Source organism: Megalobrama amblycephala, linkage group LG11 (genome assembly GCF_018812025.1).
Source record: "Megalobrama amblycephala isolate DHTTF-2021 linkage group LG11, ASM1881202v1, whole genome shotgun sequence".
NCBI classification, from domain to species: Eukaryota; Metazoa; Chordata; class Actinopteri; order Cypriniformes; family Xenocyprididae; genus Megalobrama; species Megalobrama amblycephala.
This window is the reverse complement of record NC_063054.1, coordinates 3,774,175-3,795,372: the sequence shown is the minus strand read 5'-3', so window position 1 is coordinate 3,795,372 and position 21,198 is coordinate 3,774,175. Positions and strand designations below refer to the sequence as shown.

Here is a 21,198-nt window from a genome sequence, read left to right as displayed (position 1 = left end):
CCCTGCGGCTCGTGACGACACACTGATGTCCTAAGACACAAAACGATTGTTTTTTTTATTTTTGGGTGAACTAGGCTATCCCTTTAAGATCGCCCCCTACTGACAAACCAAACAAAACATAAGATAAAGTCACTAAAAATATAAAGCATTCCTGAAAGTAAGAATTCACATCCTGAAAATATGTTATTTATAAGTGTTTTTTTTTTTTTTTTTTTTAATGAGTGTTTATGGAATTATACTCTCATTTTAATTATGATGCAAACAGGGTTGACACATAACGGGGGTACTTCAAGTTCAAACATTATATTCAAATATTTAGCTATTATGTAAAATATACTGTAGGTAATATCACGCTTTTAAGTCACTTTATTAAAATTAATAAATTGATATCTCCTAAAAGTTGTATTAGATTTTCGTTGTTTAAGTCTTTGTTTACATCAGTCACTGAACCGGATGAATAATGATGTGGTTCACTCCAAGTTTTTTCGGTTGTTCTTCACACTTCATTACAGTCATGACTCGTCAGCGGGTGTGAAGGGAACAGCTCGTGTGTGTGTCAGACGGGCAGTGAAGGGTTAATGTTACTGTACAGATACAGGACTGTGTGGGGTGTCTATAGGCTGCTCGTGTCCACTCGCTCCATTACTCGCTGCATGTTACTCTACTTTCCCCGTTCCCTCAGTCGGCACCACAGAAGAGCTCTGCGCCGGCTCTGCACACACCTCCTCCAGCATGGATGCGCTAAAATCCGCCGGGAGAGCAATAATCAAAAGTCCCGGAGTCCCGCGGCACACATGGGGAACGTCCAAGCATGAGAGTGAGTATCCTGCGTTCATCTGTTTACATTGACTGCATCAGTGCTGCTGTTCACGCCATGCTCCATACACTGCCTCTGCTGCACATCAAACTACCTGAACATTTGTCCTTTTACTCTAAAAAATGGTTTTGGTTATTGCTTTATTTGTCTCTGCATAGTGTGAGATATTCACTTGTGTGCTACATATAAATATTCCATCATTGCATATTAACGGATACTGTTACCCAGTACTGACCCTATAGGCTACATAACAGTTTGGTTATTGTAAAAGATCTGTTTCTCACTTTTTCCCATGTGCATAAGAAAATCCAATTAGATCGTATACATGTAACCACTGACTGAACTGTTCAAGGTTGACTGGCTTTATGAAATGTGTTGAAATGTGTTCAGGCTCAGAGAGACATCTGGCCACACTGCACAAAATAAATCACACTTCTGACTTTCGCACTTTGACTGAGTCCAAGTCACACTTCACCCATTTATGTTTTAATGACCGAATCAGTTGGCCGGTCCTGTCAGCTTTTGTTCTGTCAGAGGAAGAATCGAGTGCTCTTGTGTGGAAAAGAGGGCAGTGGTTTTATGAGACAGCCCGTGTCACATCGGCGGCGACAGGCAGGAGCCTGAGGCTCAATGTGCTGTCAATCTGAAGTTCATGAGGCACTCTGGGGACGAAACATCTCCATTCCCACTTGAACTGTGTGCCAGCAATACAGCTGGAGGAAATCCGTCTGTCTCTTGTTGCTGAGAGAATGTATATTTGCTAAAAAAAATGAGAAAATTAGCATAATTAATTATTAAAGTCAACAACTGTGTCTTGGGAATTTAGATGTGCCCTCCCCAGATTAAATTTTAATGATATGATCTGTAATGTCTGTCTGTCTCTAAATGCATTTGTATTTCAGAGACAGAGTGAGGAAGATCAAGTACACAAGGTTTAATTGTTGCTTGAGGACTAAAATTGCTTGTTGGTGTACTGGTATTATTTCTCACAAACGACATATTTCAGTGTCCGAAGATGATTTAAATGCCAGATAGGTTTTTAAAAGAAGAGTAAATAGGAAAAGTAAAAATTCTGTCATCATTTACTCACCCTCATGTCATAAAACTATGCATTTTGAACACAAAAGAAAATATTTTGAAGAATGTCTCACTTGTTTTTGTACATGCAATGAAAGAAATTAATGCTTTTATTCAGCTATGATGCATTCAATTTATCAGAAGTGACTATAAACACATTTATAATGTTACAAAAGATTTCTGTTACAATTAAATGCTATTAGAACTTTGATGAAAGAATCCTGAAAATGTTTTGTCATGGTTTCCAAAAAAATATTAATCAGTGCAACTGTTTTTAACACTGATAATATTAATAATAAAATTAATAATAAATATAGCTGCAAGCAGCCATTAAAGGGCCAAGCACAAAGAAGCAGGCAATAAGTAAAATCATCAGTAAAATATAGTATTTTATTTAATATACTTTATTGTGGTTAGTGGTAATTTCATATTTTGTTCAGTTATAGCGGCACCAACAGGCGCAATCCCACCACTTTTCAGTGTGCCCATAAATAAGTGTGTCAAATTTGTCTAATTTCATTTAGGAGTTATAAACATCATGCATATGTAAAATGACCCATGCACAACTTTGCATTTTTTTTTTTTTGCCACTTACTATCAAAATTTTGGCATTTGGGCTTTAACATTTTAACATTGTTTCCAAATTTCCTATGGTGGTTTCGTCTCGATCGGACATAACAGTTTTGAAGATTTTCGCGAACGTTGTTTTAACGCTAAATCATTGCACAAACCATAAGGCGAAACCTAGCATGTTAGTTATTGTTGGACTTGGCAAGGATTCAGGAATCTAAGGAGATGACTCGCATGAAAATAAGTCAACAATGTCAAAAGTCATAAGCATGTGAATATTTGATTTCACCACTATGTGGTGCTGTCTCGAAACTTCTTAGGCTCCTTCATGGCATCGTGCTGATGACCCATACCGAGTTTCGTAATGATACGCTAATGCATTCAAAAAATACATTATTTTGCCTCAAAATGGCCGATATGGTAAAATTGGAAATCATTCAACTCGGCATGCTCCGAGATATTTTTTGAGATGAGGAAAAAAAAGATTGGCTTAGGGTAAGCTCCGGCTTCGTGTGGACTAAGACCAGCTTTATAATTCTTGCCCAAACTTCAAAAGTTATAAGCAAAAATAGCCATTTTGTTATCTCCGGACCAGTAGGTGGTGCTGTACCGAAATCAGCATGTAACCTCAGGTCATGCTTGTGATTATATGTACCAATTTTCATAAAAATTGAAGCAACCGTATAAGAGGTTTTTTTGCCAGGAATATTTGGCGGAAAAAGTTTCATGACAGAAAATGACAGAATCATATTGAGCCAAAATAATTTTGTTTCTAGCCCTTTTGGTTCAAAAGTGATTAGTAAAACATGAAAGTTTGAACAAGTGGTGGCGCTAGAGAGTTTGATCTAGAGACACCGAATTTGCTGTAGTTAATGTTGGGACTGTCCTCTATCTGTGTGCCAAATTTCATAACTTTCCCGCAAGCGGTTCTATGGGCTGCCGTTGACTTCCAGAGCGGAATAATAATAAGAAGAATGCCAGCGATTAAAATAGGCGCCATCCCATGAAATCGTCATATTAGAGTGATTTCTGCAGGATCATTAGACACTGAAGACTGGAGTAATGATGCTGAAAATTCAGCTTTTTGTGCTTCAATACAAAACTACAGTGAAATGAATGAAATATTATGAACTCAAAGGGGAGCAGATTCTGGTGCAGCACACAAACAAGTGAATAATGAACTGTTTTTGTGCTGATGTGATGAATATTCATGGGAGGGTGGTGATGTGTCTCAAGTGTGCGTTTGACTTGATGAAGGTCAAAGTTTTCACTGGCGCTCATTAAAAGTGAAATTTCATGTTTTATGTTGCCAAAAGAGAAAGTTCAAGCTAAAATATCACGATCGGGCTCCTGAAGATGCTGTAATTTTTGGTGTGTTTAAAGTCAGGAGACGCACAGAGAAGTCACTATCAATTCTCAGTGTGTCGTTAAAATAACTTTGACAGCTCCAAAGGTCACATTAGTTGCTGTAAGTGTTAGACGCCCTTCCCTGTTTTTACACTGCATGCTTGTGCAATTTCCATCGTAATAACCCCTGGTTGGGAAATAACAGGTTTGATGATTATTTATCTCATGTTGACATAAAGAAAACAATTTATTAAAAAAAAAAAAATTAATAATGCACCGACAGTTAATACCTTACTGTTTAATCATAAATCAATACGTCAGACCCTCTGAGCTGAAAGGACAGTCGTGTCAATCCATGTTGAGGTAAAGCAAACATGGCTTTGGATGAACCGATTACAGGAAGGATGTCAGCAAATTTATCACGCTGTGACCAGGACAGGGAAGTGTTCACTGGTCTATTAAAGACACATTGCACATCAGTCAGTAATTTTTTTGAAAGACGCCTCTTGTGCTCACCAAAGCTTGAGAGAGAGAAATTGTCTTTTAATATATTTCAAATATAATTTATTCCTGTGATCAAAGCTGAATTTTCAGCATCATTACTCCAGTCTTCAGTGTCACATGATCCTTCAGAAATCATTCTGAAATGATGATTTGCTGCTCAAGATCAATGTTGAAATCAGTTGTGCTGTTTCATGTTTGTGTGGAAACCGTGAAACATTTTTTCAGGATTCTTTGATTCTCATCCATGACCCAATTTCCACCTGGTATTAAGATGCATTTTGGTCGATCGGATCACAAGTGGATGACACTAAATACGGGTCTAAAATGTTTTGAGCTTGTCCACTTTCGACCTCTTCCAATTGAAAGTTCAAAAGAATGGCATTTATTTGAGATAGAAATCTTGTTACAATGTCACTTTTGATCAATTTAATGCATTCTTGCTGAATAAAAGTACTTTTTTTTTTTTTTTTTTTTAATCTTACTGACTTACTAAAACTTTTGAACAGTAGCGCACATACTATCACATATGAAAAAATACCCCGTGAGGAAAATGATTCTACACAACACTAAATCAATGAAAAGAAGTGTGCATGTGAGTTCATTTTAAGGATGTTTCCTGAGGAAAAAGTTTGCATTCTTTATTGTTATACTCTTCTTACTTTTTGATTTATGGTCTTGTATTAAGTTTTATTGTTTGAAAGTGAGGGATTCTTGGTATGTTGTTTCTTTTAACATTCTTTACATTTGATCATTTATATAGGTTTATCATTTTTATTCATTCAGCATATAGCATATTCTTTATATTAATTTTATCTGACATTTATATTGATATTTCACACATATATTGATTTTGTCTTGCTACATGCTTGAATATTGTTGGAATAAGTATGAATCTGTGCAAAGTTCAAGTTACGTCTATTTCTGCTGGTTGCAGTGAAGTTTGAAGCGTATACGTATGTTGAAGGTTGGCTGATGAGCAGTTGTTTCCTCTGTGAATTCTTGTTTTGATGTGCTATAAAGAGTTAAAGTATAAGGCATTTTGTGTGCTTCTTGGTGGTTTTTCAGATGGGAACTCTTGTAATGAAAGCTTTGTAGTCTCTTTCCACAACAATAAGCACAGACGTTCATACAAACAGGGTGAAAAACACACACACAACCATTTTTCTAAATCAAGAGTGTGCGGCGCTGTTTGATAAGGATGTCCTGCTGCTCATTTCAGAGTGTGTCCACCAATGTATAAGACTGAAACGATGTTTCCTCTCCTTTAATGAGGAATCAGCACTGAGCTGGAAGGCACACAGGGAACGGGAGAGAGAAATAGACACACTCCTTTATTACTTCTGGCCTCAGTGACTCTCAGACATTGTTATTGTGATCTCCCTCAGACAATGACAGCCTGTCTGACTTTGGTTGTGTCTCAGCACAGGCTGCTCAGGTTCAACAACAAGGTTTGAATTTCTTGAAAAAGACACTACACCTTCTGCCCTAGGTGACAAAATCAAGCTCGCCTGTGAATCAGGACCTGAATAAAGAAACAGATGTTCATACTGCATTGTTTTAATTAACATAAATTTGCTGCTTGTTCAGTTTACTTAATTAAAATGAAATAGTGCAACACATTCTTGAATCTAATTTAATCGTGCGCAATCCAATGAAATTTGTTTAACAGAAGTTTCTCTAGGCGTTAGGATATATATGAATACTTGTGCTGTTGATGTAGCATCGCACATAGCGTTTGTGAGCTTTTGATGAAAAAATTGGGAACTGGTTAGTGTTTAATGTTCAGTTACGTTAAAGTCACCATGAAACCAAAATTAAATTAAATAATATTACAGTAAATGATTTAGCTGTGCATATCATTATTTTTAATTCATGTGCCCTCATAATCTTTAATCAAAATAGCTTCCCCTCTCACTTGTAACAATTTCTCTTTGATGACACGTTTACTGGCTCGAGGGCGGGGCAACCTGTCACTCACATGACATCACAGCAATAGTCACCTTTATTTATATAGCGCTTTTTACAATGCAGATTGTATCAAAGCAGCTTTTGGTACATCATTTTTGCTGCACAGCAGCTCTTCAAGAATAGTGTCAGTGCAGGCAGATCAAAGCACTGTTGAATAAATGTCAAGATTACTGTTGAATATCAAATGTCAAGTCAAATGTCAAGTGTCCCCAACTAAGCAAGCCAAATGCGACAGCGGCAAGGAACCCAAACTCCAACAGGTGACATCAGGTGGCAAACAAGTGGCAAATAGGTGTTAAAATGGAGAAAAAAAAACCTTGGGAGAAACCAGGCTTAGTCGGGGGGGCAGTTCTCCTCTGGCGAACCACAACCATCCAATCAATTCATGATGAAATCAAGACCCACCATACATTTTTTTTCGAGTAGCCGTTTCACTTGGATTTGCTTCACAATAGGAAAGATCATTGCAACTTTAATTATCAAGTTCTCCTGAAGTTCTTAATTTGCTGGTGCAGTTGTGTTTGATCAGCTGAACTTTGCAGGAAGGCAGATCTCCAGGAACAGGACTATATCCTTTGAAGGCAGCCTTCGTTTTGCATCCTTGGCCCTGTTTCCATCTGGTATTGAGTTGCGCTTTGGTCGATCGGATCACAAGTGGACGACACTAAATACAGGTGTAAACAGGGTGTAAAACATTTTGATCTTGTCCACTTTTGATTGGAGACAACAGAAAACATGGAGCTTTCGTTTCTGCTTTGACACAGCCGCGAGACCGCGCTGAACACGGTAAATGCCTGTTAGAAAACAGAAATGTTTAGAGAACATTGTGCTTAGTACAATGACTTTGACTTTTGTCTTCAAACTAAACTTATGGCTTCAGTCGGCAAAGTTTAAATCCAGTCTGGCTAGCGCACTTCGCATAATGTTTATGCATTAGATCAGTAGGCGGAGAGTAGGTGGATTTTAGCAGCTGTTCGAACACATTCGACCACATGAGTGTCTACACTACAAAAGCGTTCAGGCTGAATGCATTTTTGGTGCTGTTTCCACCTGGTATTAAGATGCATTTTGGTCAATCAGATCACAAGATGCTAAATACAGGTGTAAAACGTTTTGAGCTTGTCCACTTTTGACCACTTCCAGAGGTAGTCGAAAACACATTTGATCTGATTGTTTTTGTGGTGGAAACACTCATGTGGTCGAATGTGTTCGCACAGCCACAAAACCTTCACTGACCTAACGCGCAAGGTAAGCGTGCGCTAGCCCGAATGGATTTAAACCTTGTCAGATTTAAACTTTGTCAGCCAGACAGGATTTAAAATTTGTCAGGCATGTTTGGTTTGAAGACAAAAAACATACCAAGCACAATGTTCTCTCACCATTCCTGATTTCTAACACACAAGCTGGTCTTGAGGCTGTCAGAGCAGAAATCAAAGCTGCTGCTCTCCGTATGTTTTCCATCATCTCCGGGCGTGTTCATATGTAAATCGTACGAGCTTATTTTGTCCATTAGATTGAAAGATCTGAAAAAACCTTAACATTTACCCGCCTGTAGACCCTCCCCTCGGTGCTCAGATTGCATAATTTATTGAAGAACAATGAAGGAGAGCAGATCATTCAGGCAAAATCTGATGTAATATTTCACGAATACTTCAATGAATGCTTGTCATGAAAATTTTTTTAAGTGTGACGGACTGGATTCATCTCACGATCGCTATTTCATAACAAAGGTATGAAGTCCCGTTTTGATTTTGCATGTTGTCATTTGCACTTCTGACATAAATCGCAATATTACTGTTGCTGGAGCATCTATATCATAAAACAGACACCCTAGATTGAAACCATGGTAAACAAAGTGACATCAAGCCCGAGGTCGGGTCAGTAAACGTCAAGAGGTTAATGCTGAGGAGGACTCTAGCCTACAAGCCTCCAATGGACTGTACTAGTAAGAACACACCCTCAGTAGTGTACAGCCTTCTGTTTGAGAAGTGACTCATGGACTCACTTAGATCGCCTCGCCTATTGGCAAACCACTGGGATTTTTTTAAAGGTGCCGAAGAACGTGTAATAGATGTAATGTAAGTCTAAGGTGTCCCCTGAATGTGTCTGTGAAGTTTCAGCTCAAAATACCCCATAGATTTTTTTTTATTCATTTTTTTAACTGCCTATTTTGGGGCATCATTATATATGCGCCGATTCAGGCTGCGGTCCCTTTAATTCTCGTGACTTAACTGACTTATTTTGTTGGCCTCTCTCAGTTTGGCAGTTTTTAACTACTTAAGGTATTTGAGTAGAGTTAAATTTAAGGTTAAGTAAACCCATTTCAATATTTGGAAACCTAAGTTCGGCCAAACAGTTGTCTCGAAGCTCTGGATGTGAATATCTAGATGTCAGTTTGACAGCAGTGAGCTGTGCTGTTTTGATGTGCTCTAAAGTGAATATTACATTTTGACAGTATCTTTGAAATTATTTTTTTCCTGGATCAAATATAAATGCATTCGGTTTGAACTGCCAGCGCTCACAACTGTCAGCAAAGAGAAATTTTGCTTCCCGTGCCTTCTTTTCAAACCAAATAACAACCAGTCTCTTTGTTTTCCCCTCTTCGTTTGATTTGTTTTCTTGTTACTTATCTCTCAAATCACTAGCAAATAAGAGCACAATCCCTCAGGACCTCAGAATAGGTCTCTCTCTCCCTATCTCTCTGTCTCAATCCTTCTGTCTTTGTCATTATTTCTCCTTAGTGTCTGTGAGCATGGAGACTCCCTGTGGTTTGTTCGCTGCAGGTTATGAATAAAATAAGAGAAAAGGATTTTGGAGAGAGAAACTGATGCACAATGTGCATATGGCCACAGTCAAGACACAATCCACTAAAACCTAACAAAGAATCAGGCTCATACTTTACAATACAGCTTCATATTCATGTTACAGTCTGCATTTAGATATAAGTCTATTGTAATTGATAACTCGTAATTTGATGTGTTGGCACTGTGATATATGGATATAGTATATATGGAAGTATTAATTTCCTCAAAACAAAAGTAACATGCTGATCAGAAATACATAAATACCTGGAAATTGAAAAAATGAAATTAATTGTTTTAATGACTAAATGGTCCTGGAAAAAAAAAAATAGTCACACTTGTATTGTTCGTGGTCAAAAAAGGCCACATTAGAACTGAATCGGAGATGAATGTCATCTAGTGGAAACGTTTGGTACTGCGCACAAACATTTATTATTGAACGCTCATTTTTTAAGATATCAACCTCAAATTTGGAACAGAGCTTATAGATTTGCTTTAGTTTAAATTTATGGCTTTGATTAGATTTATGGCTGAGTAAAACGTGTAATGGAAAATATATTTTTCATTTAAAAATTGAAAATGGTATTTTTGTGCATTTTCATAACAATAAATGTTCAATTTTATAACTTTTTTCAAGTTAAATTTTTTTTTTTTTTTTTTTTTTAATTCACGTCAGCAATAATCTGCATAGTATTGTCTTTAAAAAGGGACCAAACTTGTCTGTGCTTTCAAGATTTATGACAGTTAAAGTTGGAAATTTCATTTTCAGGTTCATGCTAAAAAGTGAATAAATGTATTATAACTGCTGCATAAATATAATTTTGTACCATAAAATCCCCTAAAAATACGGAAGAGGATTAGGGCCAAGCAATAATAAAAAAAATAAAACCATCTCAAGATTAAAGTTGTTAAATTTTGAGAAAAAATTTGTTACATTTCGAGAAAAAGGATGAGATAAAATGTTGAGAATAAACTCATTAAATTACGAGAAAAAAACTCGTTAAATTTCGAGAAAAAATTCGAGATAAAATGTTGAGAATAAACTCGTTAAATTACAACATTTTATGTTGACTTTTTTCTCGAAATTTAATGACATTTTTCTCATAATTTAACGTATTTGTTCTCGTAATTTAATGACTTTTTTCTCGTAATTTAATGAGTTTATTCTCAACATTTTATCTCGACTTTTTTCTCGAAATTTAACGAGTTTTTTTCTTGTAATTTAATGAGTTTATTCTCAACATTTTATCTCGACTTTTTTCTCAAAATTTAATGACATTTTTCTCATAATTTAACGTATTTGTTCTCGTAATTTAATGACTTTTTTCTTGTAATTTAATGAGTTTATTCTCAACATTTTATCTCGACTTTTTTCTCGAAATTTAACGAGTTTCTTTCTCGTAATTTAATGTTTATTCTCAACATTTTATCTTGACTTTTTTCTCGAAATTTAATGACATTTTTCTCATCATTTAACGAATTTGTTCTCGTAATTTAATGACTTTATTATCAACATTTTATCTCGACTTTTTTCTCGAAATTTAACGAGTTTTTTTCTCGTAATTTAACGAGTTTATTCTCAACATTTTATCTCGACTTTTTTCTCGAAATTTAACGACATTTTTCTCATAATTTAACGTATTTGTTCTCGTAATTTAATGACTTTTTTCTCAAAAGTTAACAACTTTAATCTCGAGATGGTTTTATTTTTTTTATTATTGCTTGGCCCTAATCCTCTTCCGTATAAAAATACAAAATATTAATTAAAAAAACATTAGCGAACTAAAATGTAGTACAATCATTTCATTGAAATAATAATAAAAAAAAAAAAATTGGTAATTTTTGACCGACACCAAACAACATCAGAGGGTTAAATGATAATTATTTACTCATATAATACTCAAATGAGTGAATATTATCAAATATTATCATGATTAGAATTAGCTAGCAACAAGATGAGCACTGCAACAATACTACCATTTTAATTTAATTCCAAATGACTTTTATTGTGGACAAGTTAGTTCATATACATAACTATGAAGTGCCAAAGTGATTAATTTCTAGTTTAATTTCTTTCTAAATAGTATCAAAGAGAGAGGCCGTTATGAAAGTAGCGTCAGTATTCTGCCATTGACAGATGGTGAAATACAAGTCTTCATTATACAAACTTACATGTATTACGTGGTTCTCTGAAATACTTGATTCAGATCAATCATGGCATTCAACAGCGGTCCTAATTCCTATTTCCTAATATTCACGGTCACCCATGACAACAATATTTATCAATGCTCTTGCTCTCTCTTTTTTCATACAAATGTGTACTGCTACTGACCAATCAGAATCAAGGACTGTGTAAAACCTGGATGTTTTTATTCTCAGGTGAACAACATTACTAGGCAAATTCTGATAATGTAGGAATAAGCTTATTTTACAGTGTATAATTAATAAATGCATACATTTGCATATCTTTATCCAGTGAGTTTCCCCTCATGACATTCAACAACACAAACCTTTGCTCTAAATTCATCAAAAAAAAAAAAAAAATAACTAGATGTTCTTTTGTGTCTTTCTTTGAAGTTGCTTTGGTTTTTTCTATAGTCTGAACCTGCTTTATCTCTGTGAGAGCGGTCAATGATACGGTCCTCCCAAATATTGATTTTCTTTGTTCTCCTTATGTTCACCTAAACTAAACAGCATTATACATTAGATTGCACTGGTTCTGAAGGCATACAGAAGCACTGATATTAGTTATATAAAAATATTTCCCTCAGTTGAGTCATAGAATGTGTTTGAGTGAAGTGATAAAATTATTTTTAAAATGATATTTTGGCTAATATAACTTTTTGTTTTTCGAATTTAAACGTGCATCATATCTCTCTCCCACAGACAGCTGTAACAGCGTCTAAACAGGCAGTGTCACGTAGAGAAAGAGTTGGGTAAAGCGCACACTGAACGCATGAGAATCAGCTGTCGCTTCCTCCCACAGAGAGAACCGTGTCATCTGTGTTTGACAACCTGGACATGCATCGGGAAAATTTGACACTCGTTCCGTCTATCTTTCTGTTTCTGTCCTTCTGCTCATCTGACAGCTCTCTTTTCCTCTGCTGATTTTAGGTACCTGTAAATATTCCTTTGTTTAAAAAAACAGCCTTTTATTCTATTTTAGGCGTCCCTGCTGCCTGCGTTACCCCTCTGAACCCTGTCACTGACACTCTCTCATCGTCTGTCTGTCTGTCTGCACACGCTCTCGGTGTCTTTCATCTGTGCAGTCGGGCTCAGTGGGATTCAGACGGCTGCTGACACCTGAAACAGGAGCTGATCACATTCATGAGCTGTCTTTTATGAGTTTCAATCCATATTTATGCATGCATAAGGCATATTAATAACTTATTATAGCAGTTATGGGACTGACATTTGAGCTATATAAAGCAAGACGTTCTTTACGAAACTATTTTTGTTGTACTTTACATATCACCATGAAAGGGAGGATTCAGAAATATGCATTTTAGTGTTCTGCTCTTTCATTTCAATGCATCACTTCTGCCGTCATTTGCCCTTTCTTATAAACAAATTATTTTGAACACTCATGTTCTCTTAAGATTGACACCAATGATATAAAAAGATAACTTTTCACTTTCTATTCATCAATGAATCCTGAAAAAATGCATTACTTTTTAACATATTTACTTTTTAACATATTTAAAAAAAAAATATTAAGCAGCAGAAACTGTTTTTAACATTGATAACTATAAGAAGTGTTTCTTGAGCAGCAAATCATCATATTAAAATGATTTCTGAAGACTGAAAATTCAGCTTTGCCATCACAGGAATAAATTACATTTTTAAATAAATATATAAATATATATATGATTGGGACACTTTTTCCCCAAGCCATCTTAAGGGCAAAAAGTGTCCCAATCATCCTGAATGCATAATAATATTTATAAATTTATAATGTTCTGTCTATCTATATATACATTATAAAACATTATAAATATTATTATAAATATATTATAAAAACATTTTTACAAATATTATTATTATTATTATTTTTCATAAATGTACGGAAGAGGATTAGGGCCAAGCAATAATAAAAAAATAAAACCATCTCGAGATTAAAGTTGTTAAATTTCGAGAAAAAACGAGTTAAATTTCAAGAAAAAGGTCGAGATAAAATGTTGAGAATAAAGTCATTAAATTACGAGAAAAAAGTTGTTAAATTACGAGAACAAATTCGTTAAATTATTAGAAAAATGTCGTTAAATTTCAAGAAAAAAGTTGAGATAAAATGTTGAGAATAAAGTCATTAAATTACGAGAAAAAAGTCGTTAAATTACGAGAACAAATTCGTTAAATTATGAGAAAATGTTGTTAAATTTCAAGAAAAAAGTCGAGATAAAATGTTGAGAATAAAGTCATTAAATTACAAGAAAAAAGTCGTTAAATTACGAGAACAAATTCGTTAAATTATGAGAAAATGTCATTAAATTTCAAGAAAAAAGTCGAGATAAAATGTTGAGAATAAAGTCATTAAATTACGAGAAAAAAGTTGTTAAATTACGAGAACAAATTCGTTAAATTATTAGAAAAATGTCGTTAAATTTCAAGAAAGAAGTCGAGATAAAATGTTGAGAATAAAGTCATTAAATTACGAGAAAAAAGTTGTTAAATTATGAGAACAAATTCGTTAAATTATGAGAAAAATGTTGTTAAATTTCAAGAAAAAAGTCGAGATAAAATGTTGAGAATAAAGTCATTAAATTACAAGAAAAAAGTCGTTAAATTACGAGAACAAATTAGTTAAATTATGAGAAAATGTCATTAAATTTCAAGAAAAAAGTCGAGATAAAATGTTGAGAATAAAGTCATTAAATTACGAGAAAAAAGTCGTTAAATTACGAGAACAAATTCGTTAAATTATGAGAAAAATGTTGTTAAATTTCAAGAAAAAAGTCGAGATAAAATGTTGAGAATAAAGTCATTAAATTACAAGAAAAAAGTCGTTAAATTACGAGAAAAAAGTCGAGATAAAATGTTGAGAATAAACTCATTAAATTACGAGAAAAAAGTTGTTAAATTATGAGAACAAATTCGTTAAATTATGAGAAAATGTCGTTAAATTTCGAGAAAAAAGTCGAGATAAAATGTTGAGAATAAACTCATTAAATTACGAGAAAAAAGTTGTTAAATTATGAGAACAAATTCGTTAAATTATGAGAAAATGTCGTTAAATTTCGAGAAAAAAAATTGAGATAAAATGTTGAGAATAAAGTCATTAAATTACGAGAAAAAAGTCATTAAATTACGAGAAAAAAGTTGTTAAATTACGAGAACAAATTCGTTAAATTATGAGAAAAATGTTGTTAAATTTCAAGAAAAAATTAGTTAAATTATGAATTTGTTCTCGTAATTTAATGACTTTATTCTCAACATTTTATCTAGACTTTTTTTCTCAAAATTTAATGAGTTTTTTTTTTTAATTTAACAACTTTAATCTCGAGATGGTTTTATTTTTTTATTATTGCTTGGCCCTAATCCTCTTCCGTATAAATGTGACCATTCTGTTTCGAGTATTCCAGCTTAGAAAGAGAGTATTCCAGCTTGTAGAAAAAAATTGATAAAAAAATTAATCCAAATAAATGATGATTGTATTTCCAAAGTTTAAACACAATATCTGAGTATATAAATATTTATCTTTTTTATATTCATATTTGTAACCTTTCATTTGGTGGAAGCAGTTTTTATCAGTGCTCTTAAATGAAAAGTTCATGCAGTATCAATCTTCAATGTTAAGTATATTTCCGGCTATTCCAAAAGTCCTTGTTTAAAATCTGTCAACAATCTGACAAGAAATGTGTTATCTAGTTCATAAATTCAGACCCTAAATATACTGCAATGCTCCTCAGTCAGAAGGCATGCTGGGAGCAGTGTTCATTTCAGCATGCACTGCATCTGTCCTTTGGCAGTGTCTTCAGTGCTTTGACCTTTAACCTCAGCCATTACTGAGTGCAGGCAGGATGTTCAGAAGACCTGCTCTGAACCAACCAAAACCCACCAATCAGCAGCACATGGAGGGGCTGCATTAGTGCCGAACCCTCATGGGACACACTTACAGCACACACACCAGCTGAGGCCCGTGACACACGCCAGCCGGTTTATCATCATATTAAACCCACACAGTTTTATTGTATTACTGAGCTCTTATAGGAGGTATCGCTGCTGATGCCGCGTCTAAATATTCACGGGACAATTCGATTTAACTGTTATCTGGACCATTAGATAAATGAATCTAACACCAGCGGCTGAAGCACAATGTTAGATCGTGACATACTGCATAACAACAGATCATCTGCGATATAAAATGTTTAGCTTTGATTTCACCATCTCATATGGGTCTGTCACTATATGGATTTCTCCATGAATTCCCTGGATCATTTTTCTTGAAACTATGAGCTCTCACTTAAAAACTAGAAAAGAGTCGCGTTGCGTTGTTCCTGCCCTCTCTTATCTAGCGAAGCATCCCTCTGAAATGCAGACCTTGATTAATGGTTTCAAACATGACCTTTGCATATAGGTGACCAACAGCCGATATGTTGCCTGCTCCCTTATCAGGACAAAAAATATATAAATAAATAAAAAGTGCTGAGCAAGCACCCATTACTCAAACTTATAGAGTATAGAATGGGTCATTTTACAAACTTACCAGAACTTGGACCTGTAGTTGATCTTACTTCTTGTTAAATGCAGTCTGTGATATAAACCTCATGCGCTGTTGGTTGTATTCAGATTCAGACAGAAGTGCGTCAGCTGAAGAGAAACAGTGCCTTTGTGACATACAAAACATGTTTACATTTTCTTAAAACTAAATCTCAATGCTGTTCAGTGTAAACAGAACCTGAGCGCACGAAGTCTGTTCTGCTGCTGATAAGACTCAACGCTTCTGTGATTTTGAGAAAGAAACCTTTTGTATTGCATTTGGATTACTTTGAAATCAAAAGGCAAATAATCCACATTTTTATGTATGAGGATTTGAGGTGAAAATGTCTGTATGATAAATGTTTATGCTTTGTTGTGAACATTTATTAAAAGTTGAGAAGGAAGAATGGCAAAATCTGTAGCAGTAAAGTCTAATTCATGCAGCTCATTACTGAAGTTACGACAGCATGTGTTTCTTCAACTTCAGACACTTTTTTGAAAGTTCTACTGTATGTGTATGTATTTATTATATATATATATACACACGTAATGATAATGATGGAGCAACAGACTTTGTAGAAACAGTAAATATTATTACAATTTAAAAAAATTGTTTTCTATAATTAATGGCTTTTTAAAATGTAATTTATTCCTGTGATCATAGTTGAATTTTCAGCATCATTACTCCAGTCTTCAGTGTCACATGATCCTTCAGAAATCATTCTAATAGATAGGCCCATGGATAAAGAAACATATACAGTATGTATAAATACATGAGCTATGTTGATAAGGCAGCCTGTGTGTATTAGTTCCCATTGGTTGGCAAGTCAAGCAGAAAGTAATTAATTCATTCAGTTTTGGAAGAATATTCCCCCTGTCGCCTCGAGGCAGGAGATGTTGTCTTTCTTCTCAGTCATACTGTAAGACTGTTCATTAATTCCATATGAGTGATAACACTCGTAACTACAGGCCTCTGCAGACTGAGAACACTTTGGGGGAAAAAACTGTGAACAGTAATGAATGAAGGTTTTCAAAGAATTATTTTGTTTTATTCAGCTGTTTTAATCATAAGATTTAGTTGCAGTGAAAGATCACCCTGACTCTGAATTTATATTATTCTGCAAAAAACCCTGTGATGTAAATACAAAGTTCTGTCATGAAACTCTAGATGGTCCTTAACCCAATCATTCTCTATAGGGGACTGCTGATTGGTTCCTGCTGCATCAGTAGCCAATGAGCTCGCTGCTCAACCTCCAAATACTGGTCAGCATTTGCTGTAGCAGTGCAGCGCGCTTTTAGAAACCCTCCACCTTCCCCAGCTCCACCTATATAGATCTGCTACTGCTACGGGTAATTCATGTACGCTGTATTGTACAGCAGCAGCATGTCTAACTTGCTCACAGCAGCGTGTCGTGTGTGTTTTGGCATCAACAGTAGCAGCAGCGTAGCAGATCTATTTCACCAAGGCCAAACATGTCAACACTGTCATATCTATTACCATGCCAAACACTCCGAGAGTTATCATGACAACAATATAATTCTATACCAATTATAACTTTTTAAAATCATAAAAAAGAAGAAATCCTCTCTTTGCTTTTCTGCATCATATGAGTGTCTTTTATTTGCTGAAAAGCTTTGTTTTTGTATGTTTTATTATTTTAGCAATTTTTTTTTAGGGGTTGCAACATTATGCATATAGAGTGAAAGGACTGCACAGTAAAAGCTTGTTTCCACCACTGAATAAAAAAGGTAATTGCGACTTTTTATCTCACAATTCTGACTTTTTTTCTCAGAATTGCATTATATAAACTCACAGTACCCTCAGAATTGGACTTTATAACTCACAATTGCAACTTTTTATTATGTAATTCTGAAGAAAAAAAATTCAGAATTGTGAGAAAAAGTCAGAATTGCAAGAAAAAAGTAGCAGTGCAAATCCTCATATTATGGATATATAACGAATTGTGAGAAAAAGTCAGAATTGCGAGAAAAAGTCAGAATTGCGAGAAAAAAGTCAGAATTGTGAGAAAAAAGTCAGAATTGCGAGAAAAAAAGTCAATTGTGAGAAAAAAGACAAAATTGCGAGAAAAAAAGTCAAAATTGCGAGAAAAAAGTCAATTGCGAGAAAAAAGTCTAATTTTCTAGAAAAGTCTCAATTGCAAGAAAAAAGTCAGATTTGCGAGAAAGTCAGAATTGCAAGAAAAGTCAGAATTGCGAGAAAAAAGTCAGAACTGCGAGAAAAAAGTCAGAATTGCTAGAAAAAAGTCAGAATTGTGAGAAAAAAAGTCAGAATTGCGAGAAAAAGTCAGAATTGCGAAAAAAAGTCAGAATTGTGAGAAAAAAGTCAGAATTGCGAAAAAAAGTCAGAATTACGCGAAAAAAGTCAGAATTGCGAGAAAAAAAGTCAATTGTGAGAAAAAAGACAAAATTGCGAGAAAAAAAGTCAAAATTGCGAGAAAAAAGTCAATTGCGAGAAAAAAGTCTAATTTGCTAGAAAAGTCTCAATTGCAAGAAAAAAGTCAGATTTGCAAGAAAAGTCAGAATTGCGAGAAAAAAGTCAGAATTGCTAGAAAAAAGTCAGAATTGTGAGAAAGTCAGAATTGTGAGAAAAAAGTCAGAATTGCGAGAAAGTCAGAATTGTGAGAAAGTCAGAATTGCGAGAAAAAGTCAGAATTGTGAGAAAAAAGTCTCAATTGTGAGAAAAAAGTCTCAATTGTGAAAAAAAATCAGAATTGTGAGAAAGTCAGAATTGCGAGAAAAAAAGTCAGAATTGCGAAAAAAGTCAGAATTACGAGAAAAAAGTCAGAATTGCGAGAAAAAAGTCAGAATTGCGAGAAAAAAGTCAGAATTGCGAGAAAAAAAGTCAGAATTGCGAAAAAAGTCAGAATTACGAGAAAAAAGTCAGAATTGCGAGAAAAAAGTCAATTGTGAGAAAAAAGTCAAAATTTTGAGGAAAAAAGTCAAAATTGCGAGAAAAAAGTCAGAATTGCGAGAAAAAGTCAGAATTGCGAGAAAAAGTCAAAATTGCGAGAAAAAAGTCTCAATTGTGAGAAAAAAGTCTCAATTGTGAAAAAAAAAAATCAGAATTGCGAGAAAAAAGTCAGAATTGCGAGAAAAAAGAGAAAAAAGTCAGAATTGTGAGAAAGTCAGAATTGTGAGAAAAAAGTCAGAATTGTGAAAAAAGTCAGAATTACGAGAAAAAAGTCAGAATTGCGAGAAAAAAGTCAATTGTGAGAAAAAAGTCTCAATTGTGAAAAAAAATCAGAATTGCGAGAAAAAAGTCAGAATTGCAAGAAAAAAGTCAGAATTGTGAGAAAGTCAGAATTGTGAGAAAAAAGTCAGAATTGCGAAAAAAGTCAGAATTACGAGAAAAAGTCAAAATTGCGAGAAAAAAGTCTCAATTGTGAGAAAAAAGTCTCAATTGTGAGAAAAAAGTCTCAATTGTGAAAAAAAATCAGAATTGCAAGAAAAAAGTCAGAATTGTGAAAAAAGTCAGAATTGTGAGAAAGTCAGAATTGTGAGAAAAAAAGAATTGTGAAAAAAGTCAGAATTGTGAGAAAGTCAGAATTGTGAGAAAAAAAGTCAGAATTACGAGAAAAAAGTCAGAATTGCGAGAAAAAAGTCAATTGTGAGAAAAGTCAAAATTGTGAGGAAAAAAGTCAAAATTGCGAGAAAAAAGTCTCAATTGTGAGAAAAAAGTCATAATTATGAGAAAAAAGATCTGAATTGTGAGAAAAAGGTCATAAAAATATCAGAATTGTGAGGAAAAAGTCAGAAATATGAGAAAATAGTCAGAATTGCGAGAAAAAAAGTCGCAGTTATCCTTTTTTTTTTTTTATTCTGTGGCGGAAACAAGCTTCCATAGATAGTTTAATCATTCAGAAAAAAATGTTTTTTTTACATCCATATTATATCCATATTTTGAGGATTTTTAGAGTTCAGTGTGTACTATTGTGACTGCTAATGTTTACATGCTAACATCCCCCATTGTAGGATTGTCTTATGCTCAATGTCTTTTGTTGCTAAGCAGCGGAGCTTGGTCTGACACCACAGTGGTTGTCCTGAGCAGAGAAATTCGATGAAGAAATGGCATGTTCAACAGCTCAAACAGCTCTGGGTCTGAGAACTCAGAATTAAACATGGAGACCTTCCTGTTATTTCTCCTCAACAACGCACCTGTAACTGAACAATCTCTGTCACTCTATAGAAAAAAAGGGTTCTAAACACAATCAACAATGTCTGATTTGAGATGAAAACCTTTGAAGACACTACCAGTAACTGAATGGAACAGGAATCACTCATATAGCCAAATCAATAACTATAATTCAAAGAAATGGAATTCAAAACAATGCTTTTTTGTAGCACCTTTATTTTAAAGTGTGTATTCCACTTAGAATCGGTTTTATTCCCCAATTCCTCTGCCTCCCTCTCCGCCGTATCATGTCCTATATACTCTGAAGGTAACGTCCTAGATTCTAGCAACACTCATTATTTAGACACTAAATGGCAGAGCAGAGATCAGAGGCCTTTTATTCAGCTGCTGTCAGCACGTTGTAGAAGGAAAAACCATTCAAGTCTGATGTATTTCATATTCAACCGTTTGTACATGACACATAAAAATTCTAGTGCAGAATCATTCCAGGAATTTGATTTACTCGTTGCTACGGGCAACTGTCCTGCCCGTGTGTCCATGTGTGAGCTCGTGTTTTAATTAATCATCTCATCATGGAAATGCAGTCATTATATTCACTGAGATTCAACATGATTGTGTATTCATGTGACTTCTGAGTGTAAGCTAGACCATTAAGCAGATATCTGTGGCTGACCGTCTCACTTGCTTTCCTTCAGTGTCGTGGTTCGTGGCATCCCTGTGCTCGATTATCAAGTGTGTCAGTGGAAGCACACCCTTAGGCAACAGTCGGGTTCTGGAAGAAAAAACTACGAGGTTGTTAATCAATGGTATTTGCTTCTTTTGAAGTCGTCAACCTGCATTATTTCAGCTTATTTTTAAAATGATCATGTTTAAAGGGAAGTTCACCCAAAAATAAAAATTCTGTCATCATTTATTCATCCTTAAGTTGTTCCAATCTGAGTTTCTTTCTTCTGCTAAACACAATATTTCTAAGAATATGGGAACCAAACAGTTGATGGCATGGAAAAAAATACAATTGTAATTAATGGGGTCCATCAACTAATTTGCATATTCATAGATCTGTGCATATTAAATGAGGCAAGGGTGTAAAGTTACATTTAAGCTATTTAAAGGCATGAAGAAATTTTTTTCACATGCATTTTTTTTAAATATGTCATTTTGGTGATCAAAGATGAGTTTTAAGGATTAAATGAGTACTTTAAGGAGTATTCACACTAAAGATGATAGTTATAAAGATAACTGTTGAGAATTCCTGTTGAAAAACT

The 21,198-nt window shown here is 34.5% G+C and overlaps 1 protein-coding gene across 3 annotated transcripts in view; it reads left to right on the top strand.

Moving 5' to 3' along the window:
* The first annotated feature begins 536 nt into the window (after positions 1-536).
* The window catches only part of si:dkey-71h2.2 (low density lipoprotein receptor adapter protein 1), a 50,498-nt gene continuing 29,836 nt past the window's right edge, over positions 537-21,198 (top strand). For all 3 annotated transcript variants that reach the window (XM_048208369.1, XM_048208370.1, XM_048208372.1), the window contains exon 1: positions 537-817. In XM_048208369.1, the coding sequence (XP_048064326.1) occupies positions 733-817 (85 nt within the window). In that variant the 5' untranslated portion in view covers positions 537-732. The remainder of the gene's footprint in view (positions 818-21,198) is intronic.